Source organism: Chiloscyllium plagiosum, unplaced genomic scaffold (genome assembly GCF_037043375.1).
Source record: "Chiloscyllium plagiosum isolate Xiang-an unplaced genomic scaffold, Cpla_swu_hap1 HiC_scaffold_1, whole genome shotgun sequence".
In the NCBI taxonomy this organism is placed as follows: domain Eukaryota; kingdom Metazoa; phylum Chordata; class Chondrichthyes; order Orectolobiformes; family Hemiscylliidae; genus Chiloscyllium; species Chiloscyllium plagiosum.
In genome coordinates, this window is record NW_028270139.1 from 132959944 (window position 1) to 132979111 (window position 19168).

Here is a 19168-nt window from a genome sequence, read left to right on the forward strand (position 1 = left end):
GGAAAGCGCTGCCTGTGGGAGTGATAGAGTCAGAATCTTTGGTGACTTTTAAGCGGCAATTGGATAGGTACATGGATGGGTGCTTAAGCTAGGACAAATGTTCGGCACAACATCGTGGGCCGAAGGGCCTGTTCTGTGCTGTATTGTTCTATGTTCTATGTTCTAACTTCAGTTAGGCCACACTTAGAATATTACATACAGTTCTGGTGACCACACTCACAGAAGGATGTGGATACTTTGGAGAGAGTAGAGAAAAGGCTTACAAAGATGTTGCCTGGTATGGGAGATTTTAGCTATGAAGAAAGATCGGATAGACTGGGTTTTCTTTTCACTGGAACGTAGAAGATAGATGGGTGACCCTGTTAGAAGTTTATAACATCGTGAATGGTATGGATAGAGTGGAAAGTATGAGACTTTTTCCCAAGCTGAAGGGGTCAATTACTAGGAAACACAGGTTCAAGGTACAGGGGAGGGGGAGGAGGGGAGTTTAAAACAGGTGTGCGAGGCAAGGGTGGTGAGTGCCTGGAACACACTGCCAGAGGAGGTGGTGAAGGCAGACATAATAGCAGCATTCAAGAAGCACATGGATGAATACATGAACAGAAGGGGAATGAGGAATCTGGATCGTGTAAGTGAAGACCGTTTTAGTATGCAAGGGCAAAATGTGTCAGTGCAGGCTTGGAGGGTCGAAGGCCCTTTTGCCATGCTGTATTGTTCTTTGTTCTTTTTGTTGTTGAACAAAGAAACTTTGAAGTGCAGGTTCATAGTTCCTTGAAAAAGGAGAGCAAAGAAGGCGTTAAGTATGCCTTCCTTTATTGGTTACAGTTAGGAGGTCATGTTGCAGCTATACAGGACATTGGTTAGACCACTTTAGGAATACTTCATTCAATTCTGGTCTCCCTGCTATAGGAAGAATGTTGTGAAACTGGAAAGGGTTCAGAAAAGGTTTACAAGTATGTTACCAGGGTTGGCGAGTTTGAGCTATAAGGAGAGACTGAATAAAATGGGGCTATTTTCCCTGGAACCTTAGAGGCTGAGGGGTGACCCTATAGAGGTTTATAGAATCATGAGGAGCATAGATAGGGTGAATAGCCAAGGTCTTTTCCCCTGGGGTAGGCGAGTCCAAAACTAAAGGGCATAGGTTTCAGGTACAAGGGGAAAGATTTAAAAGAGACCTGAGGGGCATTTTTTTCCATGCAGAGGGTGGTGCGTGTATGGAATGAGCTGACAGAGGAAGTGGTGGCGGCTGGTATAATTACAATATTTAAAAGGCATCTGGATGGGTATATGAATAGGAGGAGTTAAGAGAGAAATGGGCCAACTGCTAGCAAATGGGACTGGATTAGTTTAGGATACCTGGTCGGCATGGACGAGTTGGACTGAAGGGTCTGTTTATGTGCTGTAAAGCTCTATTACTGTATAACTGAAATGGATGGAAATTACTGTAAATCATGGCATGGTATATAATTAAGACGATCACTTTTCTGGCACCAAAACCCAATTCAACCCTTGTGTAAATAAGCATTTTATGATTGACAGTGTAGATATTACAGTATAGAGAAAATAAATCCGACAACCAGAGCTGTCAATCAAGCAAAGTTTCCTTGCATCTGATCTGTTTTAGCACCCTTATTGGATGCCTCGGCTATCCGCCAAGATGCTCATTGAAGCTTGGGTGGCAGGACATACATTGGCATGGAGATTAGTAGGAGGCTTTGCTTGACATAGAGGGAAAGGGTTAGATCTTTGGAACTTTCTTTTCTAAAGGTTTTCTGATTCGAATCCTTCTGTTCATAATACCTCTGAGGGGCCATGAACCGTCAGTCTTTCAAAAGTTGGCCCAACTCCATAAAAATTGCATGTGCCTATCTCCTCAATGGAGTTTGTCAGGTTGGAGTGCAAGATGTGGGCTCACAATCTAAACTACCTCTCACACTTAAATAGCACTATGAAAATCAGAAACCCATGATGGTGTCAGGCAGCCCAGAATCAGATCTAGGTTGCTATTTTCGTCCCTCCATGGAGTCTCCCCGATTCCATGAAAATCCAGGCCTTCATCACCAGAAATCTGTACATCTATACTTAAGTAGTGCAAATAAACCCCTGGTCCTAGCCATGGTTTTAGCGCAACAACATATGAATTAGTTGCTTTATAGAATAAAAATGTCTAATGTTGTGACAGGGACCAGGATCATTGAGACTACCAAAAGGCCCCAAAAATTACCAATTTGTAGTGATTCATCATCCAACAGTGGCAAAAAGACAAAATTTTATTCACACCATAACCACAGAAGATATGCCCAGCAGCCAAACTGTGGAGGTGAATGGTTTCAAAACAGTTCCAGTGAAAAATACAGGACTTAAGAAGATGAGATTCATGGTTGTACTAGCTTGCAAGACCAATGGAACAAAATGTAAAACCATGCCAAAAATAAATTTCCTTCCAGGTGTTTGAGATCATTTTTGAGATTAATATATGCCTGCGAAGAAAATATCACCCATACTACGGTGGGAGCAGGGGTCTAACATGCATAGTTCTGCTTTTGGATGCATGCCTTTTGAAACTGAAAATATCATATCTGATCCACAGTCAGATCCTTATGATACTGTAATCAAAGTGACTCAGAATGAATTCTTTATTTGCATGTCAAAGACAATGTTTTTGATGGCTTTAAAATTTTTTGATTGTAGTTAGTGCTATCTTTATACAATTAACTAATTTAATAAATTGTGTTGCGTTAATTTAAAATTAATTACCTGATGTTTTTTCTTCACAATTCAAATAGGCTTCAACCACATTAGGAGTACACAATTTATATTTTGAGTGTATGCTGATCTCTGTTTTTGGAAGAACTTCTGGAGGCTTCAAAGGTTGACATATACCACGGTTCCAGGTATTCAATATTTATAATGATTCAATTTTTAAGTGTATTTATTTCTTCTAATAGATCATTTACTTTAGCATGCAAAATAATTGTTCAGATTTTAATGGCACATATAAACCAAAACTCAAATGAATGTAGCTTTCAGATCCCATTTCATTCTGAGGGTAATATAGTTGTTTTTAACAGCAGTTGCGTTGTTTGAGAGGTTACATCTGTTGCCATGGCCTTCTTGTGCTTGTTCCCCTACATTCTGTCACTAGTAACAATGAGCGTGGAAGTTGATGAGGCACAAAGCTAAATAGAGTATAAGGTCACTTACTTATTGATCTTTTAGTGAGAAGGTGGAATACACTACATATGCAAGATTTTTTTTCTGTTCTTGCAAACTTAACTGAATAGCAAATAGAAGATTGGATATTGAGGGAGCATGCAAAATTAATTTTGTTAAGAAAAAGAAATATGCACAGTGACGAACTGGATAAAAATGTCACCAATTACAGTCGAACTACCTTGACAATATTTTGCAAAAAGAAAAGCACTTATAAAGAGACATGACTGGAATTAATCAGCACGTCAGTGGAAAAGCCCAGTGCACTCACTATTAAAAGACTGCGACTACCAGTCAATCTACTTGGACGGCTTACCTACATATCTTTACAGGGGTGTTTGGTTTTGTGTTCCTGTTAATAAATTGCCACAGCTTCAAATATCTTAAGACAAAATAATTAATTGTGATGCTTCAAAAAGTGGAAGCCATGGGTGACATAATCTTGATTTGATGAAACTAAAATGTCTGTACCCATGTTTGCTATGACAAGAAAGAAGGAAAATACTTTATTTATATAATATTTACTTTAAGAATATTCCCTATACTTCACAGCTGAATAAATTCTTTTGGACCTTGATCATCCTTCTAGGTGGGACTTGCAGGAAAAGATTTTTGCACAGCAATGTTCTATATACAGCATCCTCTGTGGTTAACTAAGGAAATTAAGAATGGTATCAAATTAAAAGAAGTTTTGAACAAGAATTTTGTATTGGTCCTCATGGTAGAAGTCACAAAAGCATGTCTAAAAAATACGAAAATACCAAGAGGGCAAAAAAAGGACAGGAACTTAAGACAATCGCAATCACAAGAGAAAATTTACTAAGGAAACTAACGACATTAAAGGCTGACAAATTACTAGAGGAATGGACTGCTTCCTAAGTCTTGAAACCAAAATGTATTCAGAGATGGTGGATGCATCGATTTAATCTTGCAAAATTCTATAGATTCTGAAAAAGTCCTAACAGATTGGAAAACAGAAATAGAACACGACTATTTAAGAAAGGAGGAAGATAGAAATCAGTAAACTATTGGCTAGTTAGTCTACGATTTGTCATCGGAAAAATGCTGGAAATCATTATTTATAAAGTAGTAGCTGGGTGTTTAGAACATTACTTTTCCTTTAATCTTTCATGGGCTATGAATTTTGTTTGCAAGGTCAGCATTTATTGCCGATCTATAATTATCCTTGAAACTGAGTGGCATACTAGCTATTCCAGATGGCAGTTTAAGAGTTAACCACATTGTTACAGACTTGGAGCCACACATAGGCCAGACTGGGTAAGGATATAAGTTTTCCTTCTCTAAAGACATTAGTGAACATGATGGCTTTTTACAAAAGTCAATTATAATTTCATGGTCGCCATTACTAAGACAAGCTTCATATTCCAGATTTATGAATTGAATTTAAAGTCCACCAAACTAATCACAAATAATTTATTACATTAGTATCTGAACTAAAATCCGTTTTTTTAACGCATAAATTGAAGCTCAGCATTTTGCACTGTTTGAATAGCATAAATTAAACTTAGTTAAGATCCTAGAAGGCTAATCCTGGTGCATTTTTCAACTTTTGACAACCACCTATGCCAATTTTGAGAAAACATCAAAGTTTCCTCCAGATGTACCTTCTTGTTATGCTGGCAAACATACAAAAGTATTGAATCCTGAGCTTATGTGATCTCTTGGAACATTTGAAGTGAAGAGTTTGACTCATACATGTTTTGGTAATAGAACAGCAGAATATTCTTTAAGAAATATTAAATGTTGCACACTTCCCTTTGCTAGTATGGCTGGATATTTTGGCATGCTTGTGAATTGGGAAATATTATACCCACGTTGTTGCAACCTCTCCATTTCTAAATCATAAAGCACTTGGAATAGTTTTCCTTAATGAACTTACAATCCTTAGCAACTTTGAATCAATCTTTGAGAGCTGGTAGTCAGAATTTTAAAATGTGTAGCTTCTTGATAGTTCCATTTAACTATTATTGCTAAAACTAGATGCTTGCATTTCTCAATTTTTAGTTACCATCCATAGTATCACAAAATTATACAGCACAGAGGAGGCCATTCAGTTCCACTGCACCTGTATCAACTCTTTGAAAGATTTGTTGCGTATCTGTGCACTTTCCCTATATTCCAGCAAATTTTCCCCTCCAAGTCCATGACAGCTTTTTGCACCAATACATAGTCCTACTATAGATGGGGCAGTGCTAATCAAGTGGCTAAAGTTTCAGTAGGTGAGCATTTGGGGGTAGTGACCATAACTCTAAGTTTTCTAGTCATTACAGGAAAACATAAGGATTGTGCAAATGTTAAGTGTCTAAATTGGAGGAAGGCCAATTTTAATATCATTAGATGAGATCTGGCAAATATATATACTAGGTCTTCACTTGGACAGTGGGAGTCTTTTCTAAGTAGCATAGTGAAAGTTCAGGACCAGTGTGTTCCTCTAAGAGTGAATGGCTAGGCAGCAAGTCCAGCAAAACCTGGATGTAAAGGGTTATCAATGTTTCACAGAGGTATTCACAGAGGAGAAAGACATTGTAGTCATGGATTTCATGGCTACAATTAAGATTAATAAGGAATTAGATGTTTTAGCAGGTATTAAGGTACATAGATTTCCCAGGGCCTGATGAGATGTATCTCAGGCTACTAATGGGAGGCAAGGGAGAAGATTGCTGGGATCCTGAGAGAGATATTAATACTTCACTGGCCACAGGTGAAATGCCAGATGACTGGAGGAGAGCTAATGTGGTTCCTTTGTTCAAAAGGGCGGCAGGGGTGGGCCAGATAATTACAGACCAGTTAATCTGAGGTCAATGGCAGGGAAATTATGAAAAGAATTCTGACGGACAGGATTAATCAACGCTTGGAAAGGCAGGGATTGATCAGGGATAGTCAGCACATATTTGGTAGAGGGAGAGCCTGCCTGACTAATGTATTTTAAGTTCTTTGAAAAGGTGACTAAATATATTGATGACGGTAGTGCAGGACTTCAATTCGACCTTTGACAAGATTTGGAGATGCCTGTGTTGGACTGGGGTGTACAAAGTTACAAATCACACAACACCAGGTTACAGTCCAACAGGTTTAATTGGAAGCACAAGCTTTTGGAGCGCTACTCCTTCATCAGGTGGTTGTGGAGTGCACAATTGTAAGACACATAATTTAAAGCAAAGGTTTACAGTGTGATGTAACTGAAATTATACATTGAAAAATATCTTGGTTGATGTTAAGTCTCTCATCTGTTATAATGACCATGATAGTTTCACTTCTTTCATATCACAAATTGTTTTTTAAAAATTACATTCTCAGGTTAACTGTAAAAATTGGTGTCAGCGCAAATAAGATGTTGAGGTGTTGTAGGTGTTAGCCCCCTGTGTTCCCTGTCGGTGCCATAATGTTTAGACTGATTCTAATCTAAAAAGTGAGTTAACAGAGTCTCACATGGATTCATGCAGTTTTTGAGCAAAGTACAATGTAACTCTGCAAATACAAATTCACCTTACAAACATATACGTGTATGTGTGCATGTCGGTTTGTTTGTGTGTGCGCACGCACGTGTGTCTGGAGTGGGGTTTTGTGAGTGTCTATGAGGGAGTGTATATGTCTGTGTGTGTGAGTGTAAAGTGGTCTAAGTTTGTGAGAGGGTGCATGTGTGAATATGGGAGTGTGTGTGGCTGTAGGAGGTGTGTGTCTGTCTGGGGTGGGGGTTTGTGACTGTCTGTGAGACACTGTCAACTCCCCACCCCAGAGCACACGTGTACACACACACACACACACACACATACATACATACATACATACACACATCCCACCCCAGACATACACACACACACAGACACACACACACATGCACACGTACACATATACGTTTGTGGGGTAAATTTGTACTTGCAGAGTTACATTGTACTTTACTCAAAAACTGCATGAATCCATGTAAGACTCTGTTAACGCACTTTTTAGATAAAAATCAATTGAAACATTATTGCACAGGCAGGGAACACAGGGGGCTAACACCTTCACCATCTCAACGTCTTATCTGGGCTGACACCAATTCTTACAGTTAACCTGAGACTGTAACTTTTAAAAACAGTTTTGTGATTTACATATGAAAGAAGTGAAACTATCATGGTCATTCTAACAGATGAAAGACTTAACATCAATCAAGGTATTTTTCAATATAATTTCAGTTACATCACACTGTAAACCTTTGCTATAAATTCTGTGTCTTACAATTGTGCACTCCACAACCGCCTGATGAAGGAGTGGCGCTCTGAAAGCTAGTGCTTCCAATTAAACCTGTGGACTATAACCTGGTGTTGTGTGACTTGTGCCTTGACAAGGTCACACATGGAAGGTTGGTCCAAAAGGTAACTTTGCATGGGATTCAAGGCAATCTAACAAACTGGATTCAAAATTGGCTTGCAGTTAGAAGGCAAAGGAAGAAGATTGTTTTGTGATTGGAAGCCTGTGACCAGTGGTGTACCACAGGGATCGGTGCTGTGACCCATGCTGTTTTTTTTTAGTGAAAGCATAGTTGTGGGAAAGAATTGATTGAAGAGTGCTTCAAAGAGGGGTAAAGTTAAAAATCACGCAACAGTGGTGATGGGTGGCAAGGTGGCACAGTGGTTAGCACTGCTGCCTCACAGCGCCAGAGACCCGGGTTCAATTCCCGCCTCAGGCGACTGACTGTGTGGAGTTTGCACGTTCTCCCCGTGGGTTTCCTCCGGGTGCTCCGGTTTCCTCCCACAGTCCAAAGATGTGCAGGTCAGGTGAATTGGCCATGCTAAATTGCCCGTAGTGTTAGGTAAGGGGTAAATGTAGGGGTATGGGTGGGTTGCGCTTCGGCGGGTCGGTGTGGACTTGTTGGGCCGAAGGCCTGTTTCCACACTGTAAGTAATCTAATCTAATCTAATCAGTAGGTAGCAACCTGACGAAGGAGCCGTGCTCCAAAAGCTAGTGCTTTTGAATAAACTTGTTGGATTATAACCTGGTGTTGAGTGATTTTTAACCTTGTCCACCCCAGTCCAACACCGACACCTCCACATTATGAAAGACGGGAAATGTGCCACCCATGCTGTTTATTATGTACATTAACGACTTGGATACGAATCTAGAAGATATAATCAGTAAGTTTGCAGATGACTTGAAAATTGAAGGGTTTTGTTGATAGTGAGGAGGACGGTGTCGGGCTACATCTGATATTGATCGTAAATTAGGCAGACCAATAGTAGATGAAATGTAATCCTAATAAGTGCAAAGTGATGCATTTTGGGAGGTCTAACAAAGGAAGGATATACACAATAAATGATAAGTTCCTTGCGAGTATTGAGGAACAAAGGGACTTTGGTTACAAGTTCGTCGATCCCTGAAGGTGTCAGCACAAGGTGGTGAAGAAGGCATGCGAGATGCTTGCCTTCATTAGTCAGGATATAGAATATAGGAGCTGTTACAATTTTATAAAACATTGGTTAGGCCACAGATGGAATACTGTATACACTTATGTAGAGGATGTGATTGCAATGGTAAGGATGCAGAGAAGATTGACCAGGATGTTGCCTGGGATGAAAAGTCTCAGTTATGGGGTGCGATTGGACAGGCTGGGTTTGTTCTCCTTGGAGGAGAGAAGGCTGAGGGAGGGGGGAGCGGAATCTCATTGAGGTATACAACATTAGGAGAAGCATAGGCGGTACATATTGTGAGAATATTTCCACAATGAAGACGTCTCTAAGAACCTATTCCACCATTCAATAGATCATGGCTGAACATCCTACTTGGTACCCTATTCCTGCTTTCTTCCCATATCCTTGATCTTTTTAGTGCCTAGAACAATATTTAGCTCCTTCTTGAAAATATTCAATGTTTTTCCCTCGTCTGCTTCCTGTAGCAGAAAGTTCCATGGGTTCACTACTCTATAGATGAAGAAATTTCTCCTCGGTTCTAAATAGTCAAACCCAACATCCTTCGACTGTGACCCCTGGTTCTAGACTGTCTGATCATCTGGAATGTCCTTCCTGCTTTTACTCTGTCTAGTCCTGTTCAAATCTTATAAGGTTTTATGATATCTCTCCTCATTCTTTTCTAAGTTTCAATGAATATAGCCCTAACCTTTCCAGTCTCTCTTCATATAGCAGTCTTGCCATTGTAGCAATCAATCTTGTCATCCCTGAGTCAGAAAGTTGTGGACTAAAGTTTCATTTCACGACATAAGCTTAAACCTGTGATCTTACAGTCAAATACAGCATGAGGAAGTGCAGCATGTTTGGGGTATGAGCTGTTAAACTGTGATCAAATCTGCTCTCTCAGATGGATCTAAACCAGCCCGAGGATCTACTTTGATGAGGAGCAGGGAGATAATTCCCACAGACCAATAATTATTATTTAATCAACATTACAAAAGCATATTAACTTGTCATTACCCTGGTGTTATTTGTGACAGCGTGCTTATCACAAACGTTCTACTGCATTCTCTTCATTAATTTAGAAATGTAACCATTCCTAAACGTCATTATCTGTAAAATGCTGTGGGATATTTTATGTTCATTAAAGGTATTAAATAAATGCATCTTTTTACAATCTTTCTCATCAATTACTGTGCTTCTAAGTTTAATGTCAAGGGACAGGCCCTCAGCACACCAAGACTGCGCTGGCACATGATGCCTTTTTAAACTAAAAACCTTTTTGAGCTATCTGTATCCTTCTATTCCCTGTCTATTCATATAACTGATAAGATGCCTCTTAAAAGTTGCTATTGTATCTGCCTCCACCACTTCCTCTGGCAGTGCATTCCAGGCACTTACCACCGTATGTATATAAAACTTGCCTCTCACATCTCCTTTAAGCTTACCCTCTTTTACCTTAAACCCAAGTCACCTAGTGATTGACATTTTTACCCTGGGAAAAGACTTTGACTATCCATTCTATCCATGCCTCTCATAATTTTGTAAATGTCTATCAGGTCGCCCCTCATCCTTTGACGTTCAAGTAAAACCAAAGCCTGTTTGTCCAATCTCTCCTCATAACTAATACACCCCCCCCCCCCCCCGCCCCAAAAATCAGGGAATATAGAACATAGAACAATACAGCACAGAACAGGCCCTTTGGCCATCGATGTTGTGCCGACCGGTGAACTATTCTCAGCTCGTCCCCCTACACTATCCCATCATCACCCATGTGCTCATCCAAGGATTGTTTAAATCTCCCTAATGTGGCTGAGTTAACTACATTGGCAGGTAGGGCAATCCCCCCTTACCACTCTCTGAGTCAAGAACCTGCCTCTGACATTTGTACTAAATCTATCACCCCTCAATTTGTAGTTATTCCCCCTCGTACAAGCTGACGTCATCATCTTCGGAAAAAGACTTTCACTGTCTACCCTATCTAATCCTCTGTTCATCTTGTATGTCTCTTATCAAATCCCCTCTTAGCCATCTTCTTTCCAATGAGAACAGATCCAAGTCTCTCAGCCTTTCCTCATAAGACTTTCCCTCCAGACCAGACAACATCCTGGTAAATCTCCTCTGCACCTTTTCCAATGCTTCCACATCCTTCCCAAAATACAGCGACCAGAACTGTACACAATATCCCAAGTGTGGCCACACTAGCATTTTATATAGTTGCAGCATGACATTACGGCTCCCTAGGACCTTCTTCTGCTTAACAGATGCAATTTCTTAAGAGATGCAATTTCTGTAGTAAACCACGATTCCCTTACCTTATCATTTCCTCCCTGCTTGACAGGGACATACCTATCAAGGACACACAATATCTGTTCCTTAAACCAGCTCCACATTTCCATTGCCTGCATCCCCTGCATTTTGCTACCCATTCTGTGCCTCCTAAGGTTTGCCTAATCACATTATAATTGCCCTTCCACCATTGATAGGTACATGCCAAAGGGCAAGAGTTATCTCTTTCCATCGCTAAACTAAACGTAACTGAATATGGTCACTCTCCAAAGTGCTCACCTACAATTAAATCAAACACCTGGCCTGGTTCATTACCAATGCACCAGATCCAGTGTGGCCTCCCCTCTTGTCGGCCTGTCAACATACTGTGTCAGGAAATCCTCCTGTACACATTGGACAAAAACTGATCCATCCGATGAACCAGGGTTATAGCATTTCCAGTCAATGTTGGGGAAGTTAAAGTCCCCCCATAATGACCACCCTGTTCCTTTCACTCCTACCCAGAATAATTTTGCCAATCCTACTTCCTCCTCCGTGGAACTCTGCGGAGGCCTATAAAAAACTCCAGCAGTGTGACCTCTCCTCTCCTGTTTCTAACCTCAGCCCACACTATCTCAGTAGACGAGTCCTCGTCAAAAGTTCTTTCAGCCACCGTTATATTATCCTTGACTAACAAGGCCACGCCTCCCCCCCCACCTTTTACCACGTTGCCTGTTCTTAATGAAAGATCTAAACCCTGGAACCTGCAACATCCATTCCTCGCCCTGCTCTATCCATGTCTCCGAAATGGTCCCAGGTACGTATCCATGCTGCAAGCTCACCTACCTTATTTCAGATACTTCTGGCGTTGAAGTAGACACATTTCAAACCAGCTTCTGTCTGCCAGCACATTCCTGTGACCCTGAAATCCTGTCCCTGTCCTTCCTACTCTCATCCTCCTGTGCACTGCAACTACACCTCTGGTTCCCATTCCCCCGCTGAGCTAGTTTAAACCCACTCGAATAGCACCAGCAAATTTTCCACCCAGGATATTAGAACCCCTCAAGTTCAAGTGAAGACTGTCTTGTTTGAACAGGTCCCACCTTCCCCAGAATGAGCCCCAATTACCCAATTGAAACTCTCCCTCCTGCACCATCCTTGCAGCCACGTGTTCAGCTCATATCTCTCCCTATTCCTTGCCTTGCTATCACGTGGCACGGGTAACAAACCAGAAATAATAACTCTGTTTGTTCTAGCTCTCAGCTTCCACACTAGGTCCCTGAAATCCTGCCTTACATCCCTATCCCTCCTTCTACCTATGTCGTTGGTACCTGCGTGGACAACACTTGAGGCTGGTCACCCTCTCCCTTAAGGACCCCAAAGATACGATTCGAGACATCACGGACCCTGGTACCTGGGAGGCAACACACCAACCGGGAGTCTCATTCATTCCCAACAAATCTTCTATCTGACCCTCTAATTATTGAGTCCCCAATGACTAACACTCTCCTCCTTTCCCTCCTTCCCCTCTGTGCACAGGGACAAGCTCTGTGCCAAAGACCAGGGCCCCATTGCAAACCCCTGGTAAGCCATCCCCCTCAACAGTATCCAAAACGGGAAAGATATTTCTCAGGGGAACGACCACAGGGGATCCCTCCACTGACTTTTTTCCCCTTCATGCCTAGGAGTAATTACTTCCCTGTAACTCTTATCTATCACAGCCTCTGCCTCCCGAATGATCTGAAGTTCATCCAGCTCCCACTCCAGTTCCCTAACACAGTCTTGGAGGAGCAACAGTTGGGTGCACTTCCTGCAGATATACTTGGATGGGACACTAATGGCATCCCTCACCTCAAACATCATGCAGGAGGAACATTGCTCTCCCTGCCATCCCTGTTAGTCCCCTTATCACAAAGTAAAAAAGAAGAGACGCCCACCTGATGTGTCCCTTGTCTTTAAGGTTAGTGGAGATGGTTGGGTGGGAGGCCCTACAAAGGTAGGGTCTCGGGTTTAGAAAACACTGACTTATATAGCTGGACAGAAATAAAAAGAAGTCCCTCCTTTCCCAGAAACCTCTGCTCTCTGATTTCAAATATATAATCTTAAATCAGTGAATATCCTAATAAACCATTTTTGGACCCTCTCCAAAGCCTCCACCTTACATAGAATCACACAGTGTGGAAACAGGCCCTTCAGCCCAACAAGTCCACACCAATTCTGTGAAGAGTATCCCACCCAGACCCATTTCCGTATGTTCACCTCAAACTAATGCACCTAACCTACACATCTCTGAACACGATGGGCAATTTAGCATGGCCAATTCACATAACCTGCACATCTTTGGATTATGGGAGGAAACAGGAGCACCTAGAGGAAACCCACAGAAACAACGGGAGAATGTGCAAACTCCACACAGACAGTCGCCCAAGCTGGAATTGAACCCAAGTCCCTGGCACTTTGAGGCAGCAGTGCTAACCACTGAGCCGCCACCTTCTGGTAATATGGGAACTAGAACTATACACTGTATTCCAAATATAGCCCAACTAAAGTCCATACAGCTGCAAAACATTCTTGCCAAGTTTTATACTGTATGCGCTGACCGATGAAAGCAAGCATGCCATATGCCTTCTTGACCACCTTATCCACTTGTGGACTACACTTACGAACTGTGGACCTGTATGTTGATCTGCCATTTACTCTATAATTCCCTCATGCATTAAATCTCCCAAAATGTGTTATCACACATTTGTCTGGATTAAACTCCATCTACCATTTCTTCCCCCAAGTCTCTAGCCTATCTATGTCCTGTTGTATCCTCTGGCAATCTTCCTCACTATCTACACATGCCCCATTCTTTGTGCTGTCCGCAAGCTTGCTAATGAGGCCACCTACATTTTCCTCCAAATTATTTATATATATTACAGACAACAGAGGTCCCAGCACTGATCCCTGTGGAGCACTATTGGTTACAGATCTCCAATCTGAAAAACACCATTCCATGCTGCTCACTGCCTTCCATGACTAAGCTAGTTCTGTATCCATCTTACCAGCTCACCATGAGACTTCACAGTTTGTATCAGCCTGCCATGAGGGACGTTCTTGAAGGCCTTGCTAAATTCTACAGAGAAAACATCTATTATTTTGTCCTCATTAATCACTTTTGTCGCTTCCTCAAAAAATCCTTAAAGTCTTTCTTGCACACAGCCCATCACTAATAATACATATTTTTCCAAAAGTGAGAAAATGCTATCCTTCGAATAATTTTTCTACTATTGACGTAAAGCTCACTGAACTGTAATTTCCTGGTTTATCTCTTGTTGCCCTTCTTAAACAAAGTTATACTTTGGCTGTTCGCCAGTCTTCTGAGACCTCAACATACCTGCCTCAATACTCACCATGTTCTTCTCCTTTGTGAATGCCAATGCAAAGTATTTGATAAGGACCTCAACCACTTCCTCTGGCTCCATGAGTAAGTTCTCTCCTTTGTCCCTGAGTAAACCTACCCTCTCCCTAGCTACCCTCTTGTTTCTCATATACATTAAAATGCCTTGGGATTTTCCTTAATTGTGATTGCCAAAAACATTTCCTGACCCCTTTTAGCCCTGCTATCTTTGCATTCTTTGAGGGCTCCATCTGTCTTAGTTTCCAAAACCTTACATATGCTTCCTTTTTGACTAAGCTCTCAATTTCTCTTGTTAACGAAGGTTCCTGAATCCTGTCATCAAAGTAATCGATTCCACTGGGAATTGAAGCCAGGAGCTTTTGCATGTAAAGCAGATGTGATAACCACTACACCAAGCAACCACTCATGTTTTCTGCAAGTTTTAAATTTTGCACTTTATGACCAAATCAAGATCATTAATATCTAAGATAGCCCTAGTATTAATATTGACCCCTGGATCCACCACAGTATACCTGTGACAAAACACTCAACATTTCTCTCTGCTCTCTATGCTTAACTAATCTACTGGAATTCTATGAAGACATTATGAGCATGGTGGACAACAGGGACCCAGTAGATGTAGTGTTTCTAGATTTCCAAAAGGCATTCAACAAGGTGCCACAAAAAAGGCTGCTGCACAAACTAAAGATGCAAGGTGTTACAGGCAATGTATTAACATGGATAGAGGATTGTTTAACTAATAGGAAGCAAAGAGTGGGGATAAATGAGTGCTATTCTGGTTAGCAATCAGTGACTAGTGGTGTGCCTCAGGGATCAGTATTGGGACTACAATTATTCACAATTTACATTGACGATTTGGAATTGGGGACCAATTATAGTGTGCCAAAGTTTGCGGTTAACACTGAGTGGTAGAGCAAAGTGTGCAGAGGACTGTGAAACTTTGCAAAAGGACATAGATAGTTTAAGTGAGTAGGCAAAGGTCTGACAGATGGAGTACAATGTTAATAAATAGGAAGTCATCTGATTTGGTAGGAATGACAGTAAAAAGGAGTATTATTTGAATGGTAAAAAGTTGCAGTGTGCTGCTGTGCAGAGGGACCTAGGTGTCCTCGTGCATGAATCACAGAACTTTGGTCTGCAGGTACAACAGGTAACTAAGAAGGCAAATGGAATTTTGTCCTTCATTGCTAAAAGGATTGAATTAAAAAGCAGGGTGGTTATGTTGCTGCTGCACAGGGTGCTAGTGAGGCCACACCTAGAGTACTGCATGCAGTTTTGGTCTCCTTACTTGAGAAAGGATGTACTGGCACTGGAAGGGGTGCAGAGGAAGTTCACTAGGTCGGTTCCGGAGATGAGAGGGTTGGCTTATGAGGAGAGACTGAGTAAACTGGGATCATATTCGGTGGAATTCAGAAGAATGAAGGGCGATGTTATAGAAACATATAAAACTATGAAAGGAGTAGATAAGATAGAAGTAGAGAGGATGTTTCCACTGGCAGGCGAAGCTAAGAGAAGACGGCATAACCTCAAAATTAGGTGCATAACCTCAAAATTTCAGACCAAATTGAGGAAGAACTTCTTCACCCAGATGGTTGTGAATCTGTGGAATTCGTTGCCCAGTGAAGTAGTTGAGGCTTCCTCAGTAAATGCTTTCAAAGCTAAGATAGAACATTTTTTGAACAGTAAAGGAATTAAGGGTTATAATGAGAGTGTGGGTAAATGAAGCTGAAGCCACGAAAAGATCAGCCATGATGGCCTACTCCTGCTCCTAGTTCTTATGTTCTTTCCACCACCTAGTTAATTCCACAACCAGGATCAAATTTTTGCAGATGCTGGAATCTGTTCTGAATACAAAAAATGCTGGAGATTAGTGGGTCAAACAGTATCCATGGAGAGAAAGCAAGCAAACATTTCGAGACTATGATTCTTCATGGATGCTGCCTGACCTGCTGTGATCTCCAGCATTTTTTGCTTTCAGTAATTTCGTATCCTTGCTGTCTTTTAATCTCATGTGCTCCAGTTTTGTAAACAAATCTATAATGAGGCACTTTATCAAGCATGGTTTTCTGATGGGAACTGATATTGTGATTGTTGAAAGGTTGCTCCATTTTTGCAAGACATCCTGGCATTCTGATCCTGTTTTCACTCCCTGTCAATACATATTCACCATGAATGTTTTTTTCTTGGAAAGCGGAGACATCCTCAGAACTATAGTTCCTAAAGCTTGTGTCATATTTGGGTCTGATCAAAGAATCATGCAGTATAGAAGAAGTCCTTTGGCCGTCACGTCTGTATCATCAAAGGGTGCACTAAATCTATATTAGTCCCACCTTCCAGCATTAGGCCCTCAATTTGAATATTATGACATTTCAAGTGCTCATCCATGTACTTTTTCAAGGTATTAAATACCTTCCCAGGCAGACCGTACCAACCTTTAGATGAAAAGCTTTTTCTTCAAATCCTCTTTAAACCTCCTAACTTTCACCTTAAATGTATGTCCCTTTGTTATTGACATTTTGACTAAGGGTAACAGCTGCTTTCTAGTCACCCTGTCCATGCCCCTCATAATCTTCCACAAATTATACTAATTGTAGAGCTGTTAATAGTCAATAACTATATTATTATTGTATCACATAATTACTAGTGTAGTCGAAAGCAAAATTGGATGGAAGTTTGACTTTTTCAGGTGGATATTCCTATGTTCTCATGAGGTGTAATCTTTGAGTATGCTATTTCCAACAAAGTGATCCAGGGTGCAGGTTGTCGTGACATGCGAGTGCATGTAAGTGTGTTTTGTTCGGTGTCTGATTTTTAAATATTAATCACTAACGAATTGTTTTTCATTCTTATTCAACAGACATAAAGATGGCCAGTACAACTGATGGCCTCATTGGGATACCATTTCCAGACCATAGCAATGAACTCCTTTGTAGTTTGAATGAACAGAGACGAGATGGTCTTCTCTGTGATCTTATCCTGGTAGTAAAGGATCAGGAATACAAGACCCACAGGTCAATTCTTGCAGCATTTAGCAAGTATTTCAAGACTCTGTTCACCACAGATACCCTTGAAGAGCAACATAATGTTTATCAGATTGATTTTGTGACACCTGAGGCACTTTCTGCAATATTGGAGTTTGCTTATACATCAACTCTCACTATTAGCAGCTCAAATGTAAAGGATGTTTTAAGTGCAGCACAGCTGCTGGAGATCCAGTGTCTTATCCAAGTATGTGTCGATATCATGGAATCAAGTGAAAGGGTAAGTGTTGACAGAACAGGTCCAGGAAAACAATCTATCCAAAATCCTCAAGAAGATCTGCTCAAGGAAAATTACACAGAATCCCCCCAGCGAGGTTTTGATGAATTCTCTGAACAAGAACTTAAAGAATCCCATGAAAAGCATTGCAATGGTTCCCTTGAACAAGGTCAAGGTCACAAAGAGAATCCCCAGCAAGATCTCAAGGAATCTCCCCAACAAGATCTTGAAGAAACCCTTCAAGAGCATGTCAATGAATCAGAGGAAAATTTCCAAGAAGGTGACCATTGGAATAAGGAGTATGATTTTCAGACCAACAAGCTTATAGAAAAGCAATGCACAGAGCTGCCTTGTGAATTCTTAAGTCAATTTACAGTTAATGATCCAGGTAGATGCTTGGGACCTGTTCGTGATTTCTCCTTAGAGTCTCTGTTAAAAGGAGGACTATGTCCTAGAGGAGATTTGCTTAATGGAAGAACTAGTGTGTCTCCACTCAGACCAGGATTCTTTCCTCCCCTCTGGAATGGAGGTTATAGCAGATTTCCCCAGCTTGTACAACACCAAGATGTGGACCAATTACCTCTTAACCTGGTAGTAAAGAAGGAAAAGATCAAGGAGGAGGCCAAGGAGGATCTGCCTTCAACCACAAGTCTTTGTGACTTTTTTAAAGGTATTATGATGGAAAATAGCCATAATAACCTTGGAACATTAAAGGACTTTAATTCCTATCTAAATATATTAGGTCCGTCCTATTTGGCAGCAGTGTATCCAACTTGGCCTTTGGAATATGAGAAAAAGATGAGACCCAAGGCATCTCAGCAGTGCCCTATCTGCAATAAAGTGATCCAGGGAGCAGGGAAGTTGCCACGACATATGCGAACACATACAGGGGAGAAACCATACATGTGCAGTATATGTGAAGTTCGTTTCACAAGGTTAGAAGCAGTTAATTTTTATAATTTTATACTCCCTGTATTGGTAAATGATTATGCAGTAATCTTAATAAATCAGCACTGAGTCAGCATTCAGCACCATATTTCATCTTTTGTGGGATTATCATAGTGTCTTATAGAGTCTACATCAAGGTTAAATGTGATTTAGTTGTAGCTTAATTTTCTTTACGATGTGGTTAAGGCTTATATATAACATTCTGTGAATGTAATCTGACATATTCCTTTAATGTTAATACAGGCAAACTTATTGCTGATATTGCAATTCATGTTTTCCCTGCAGGCAAAATACACTGCTGCCTTGACTACCTCGCCAAGCAGCTTTGAGATCTGACAACGCTTCCCATCTGTAGTGTGTTGTGTAGAGTTCACACCCAGGATCCTGACCACAGACATTAGAAAAACACATTTCAATAATTTCTTCACTCAGCTATGTGACCAAATTCTTCTATTTATCCAATCAACTATTCATCCCAAATTGCTTCATTCAGATGATCCGATAATTTTTGTAGCACTAATTTTTGATTGTTTTATTTACTTGCTTAGTCCATATTAATGGACTAGTTTAAGCACAAGAAATGTAGACAATAATTAAACAGTCTAGAGCAAAGTCAAGAATAGATTGGGGAAATGTGAAGTTGAAAAGAAGAACAATAGAACTATTATCTAAA

General features: G+C 40.8%; 1 protein-coding gene across 12 annotated transcripts in view; it reads left to right on the forward strand.

The window, feature by feature from the left end:
* zbtb7c (zinc finger and BTB domain containing 7C) overlaps window positions 1-19168 on the forward strand; it is a 244214-nt gene that overhangs the window by 206749 nt on the left and 18297 nt on the right. For all 12 annotated transcript variants that reach the window (XM_087990814.1, XM_043717424.2, XM_087990823.1 and 9 more), the window contains 2 exons: window positions 2787-2894; window positions 17147-18482. In XM_087990814.1, coding sequence (XP_087846940.1) covers window positions 17155-18482 — 1328 coding nt within the window. In that variant the 5' untranslated portion in view covers window positions 2787-2894; window positions 17147-17154. The remainder of the gene's footprint in view (window positions 1-2786; window positions 2895-17146; window positions 18483-19168) is intronic.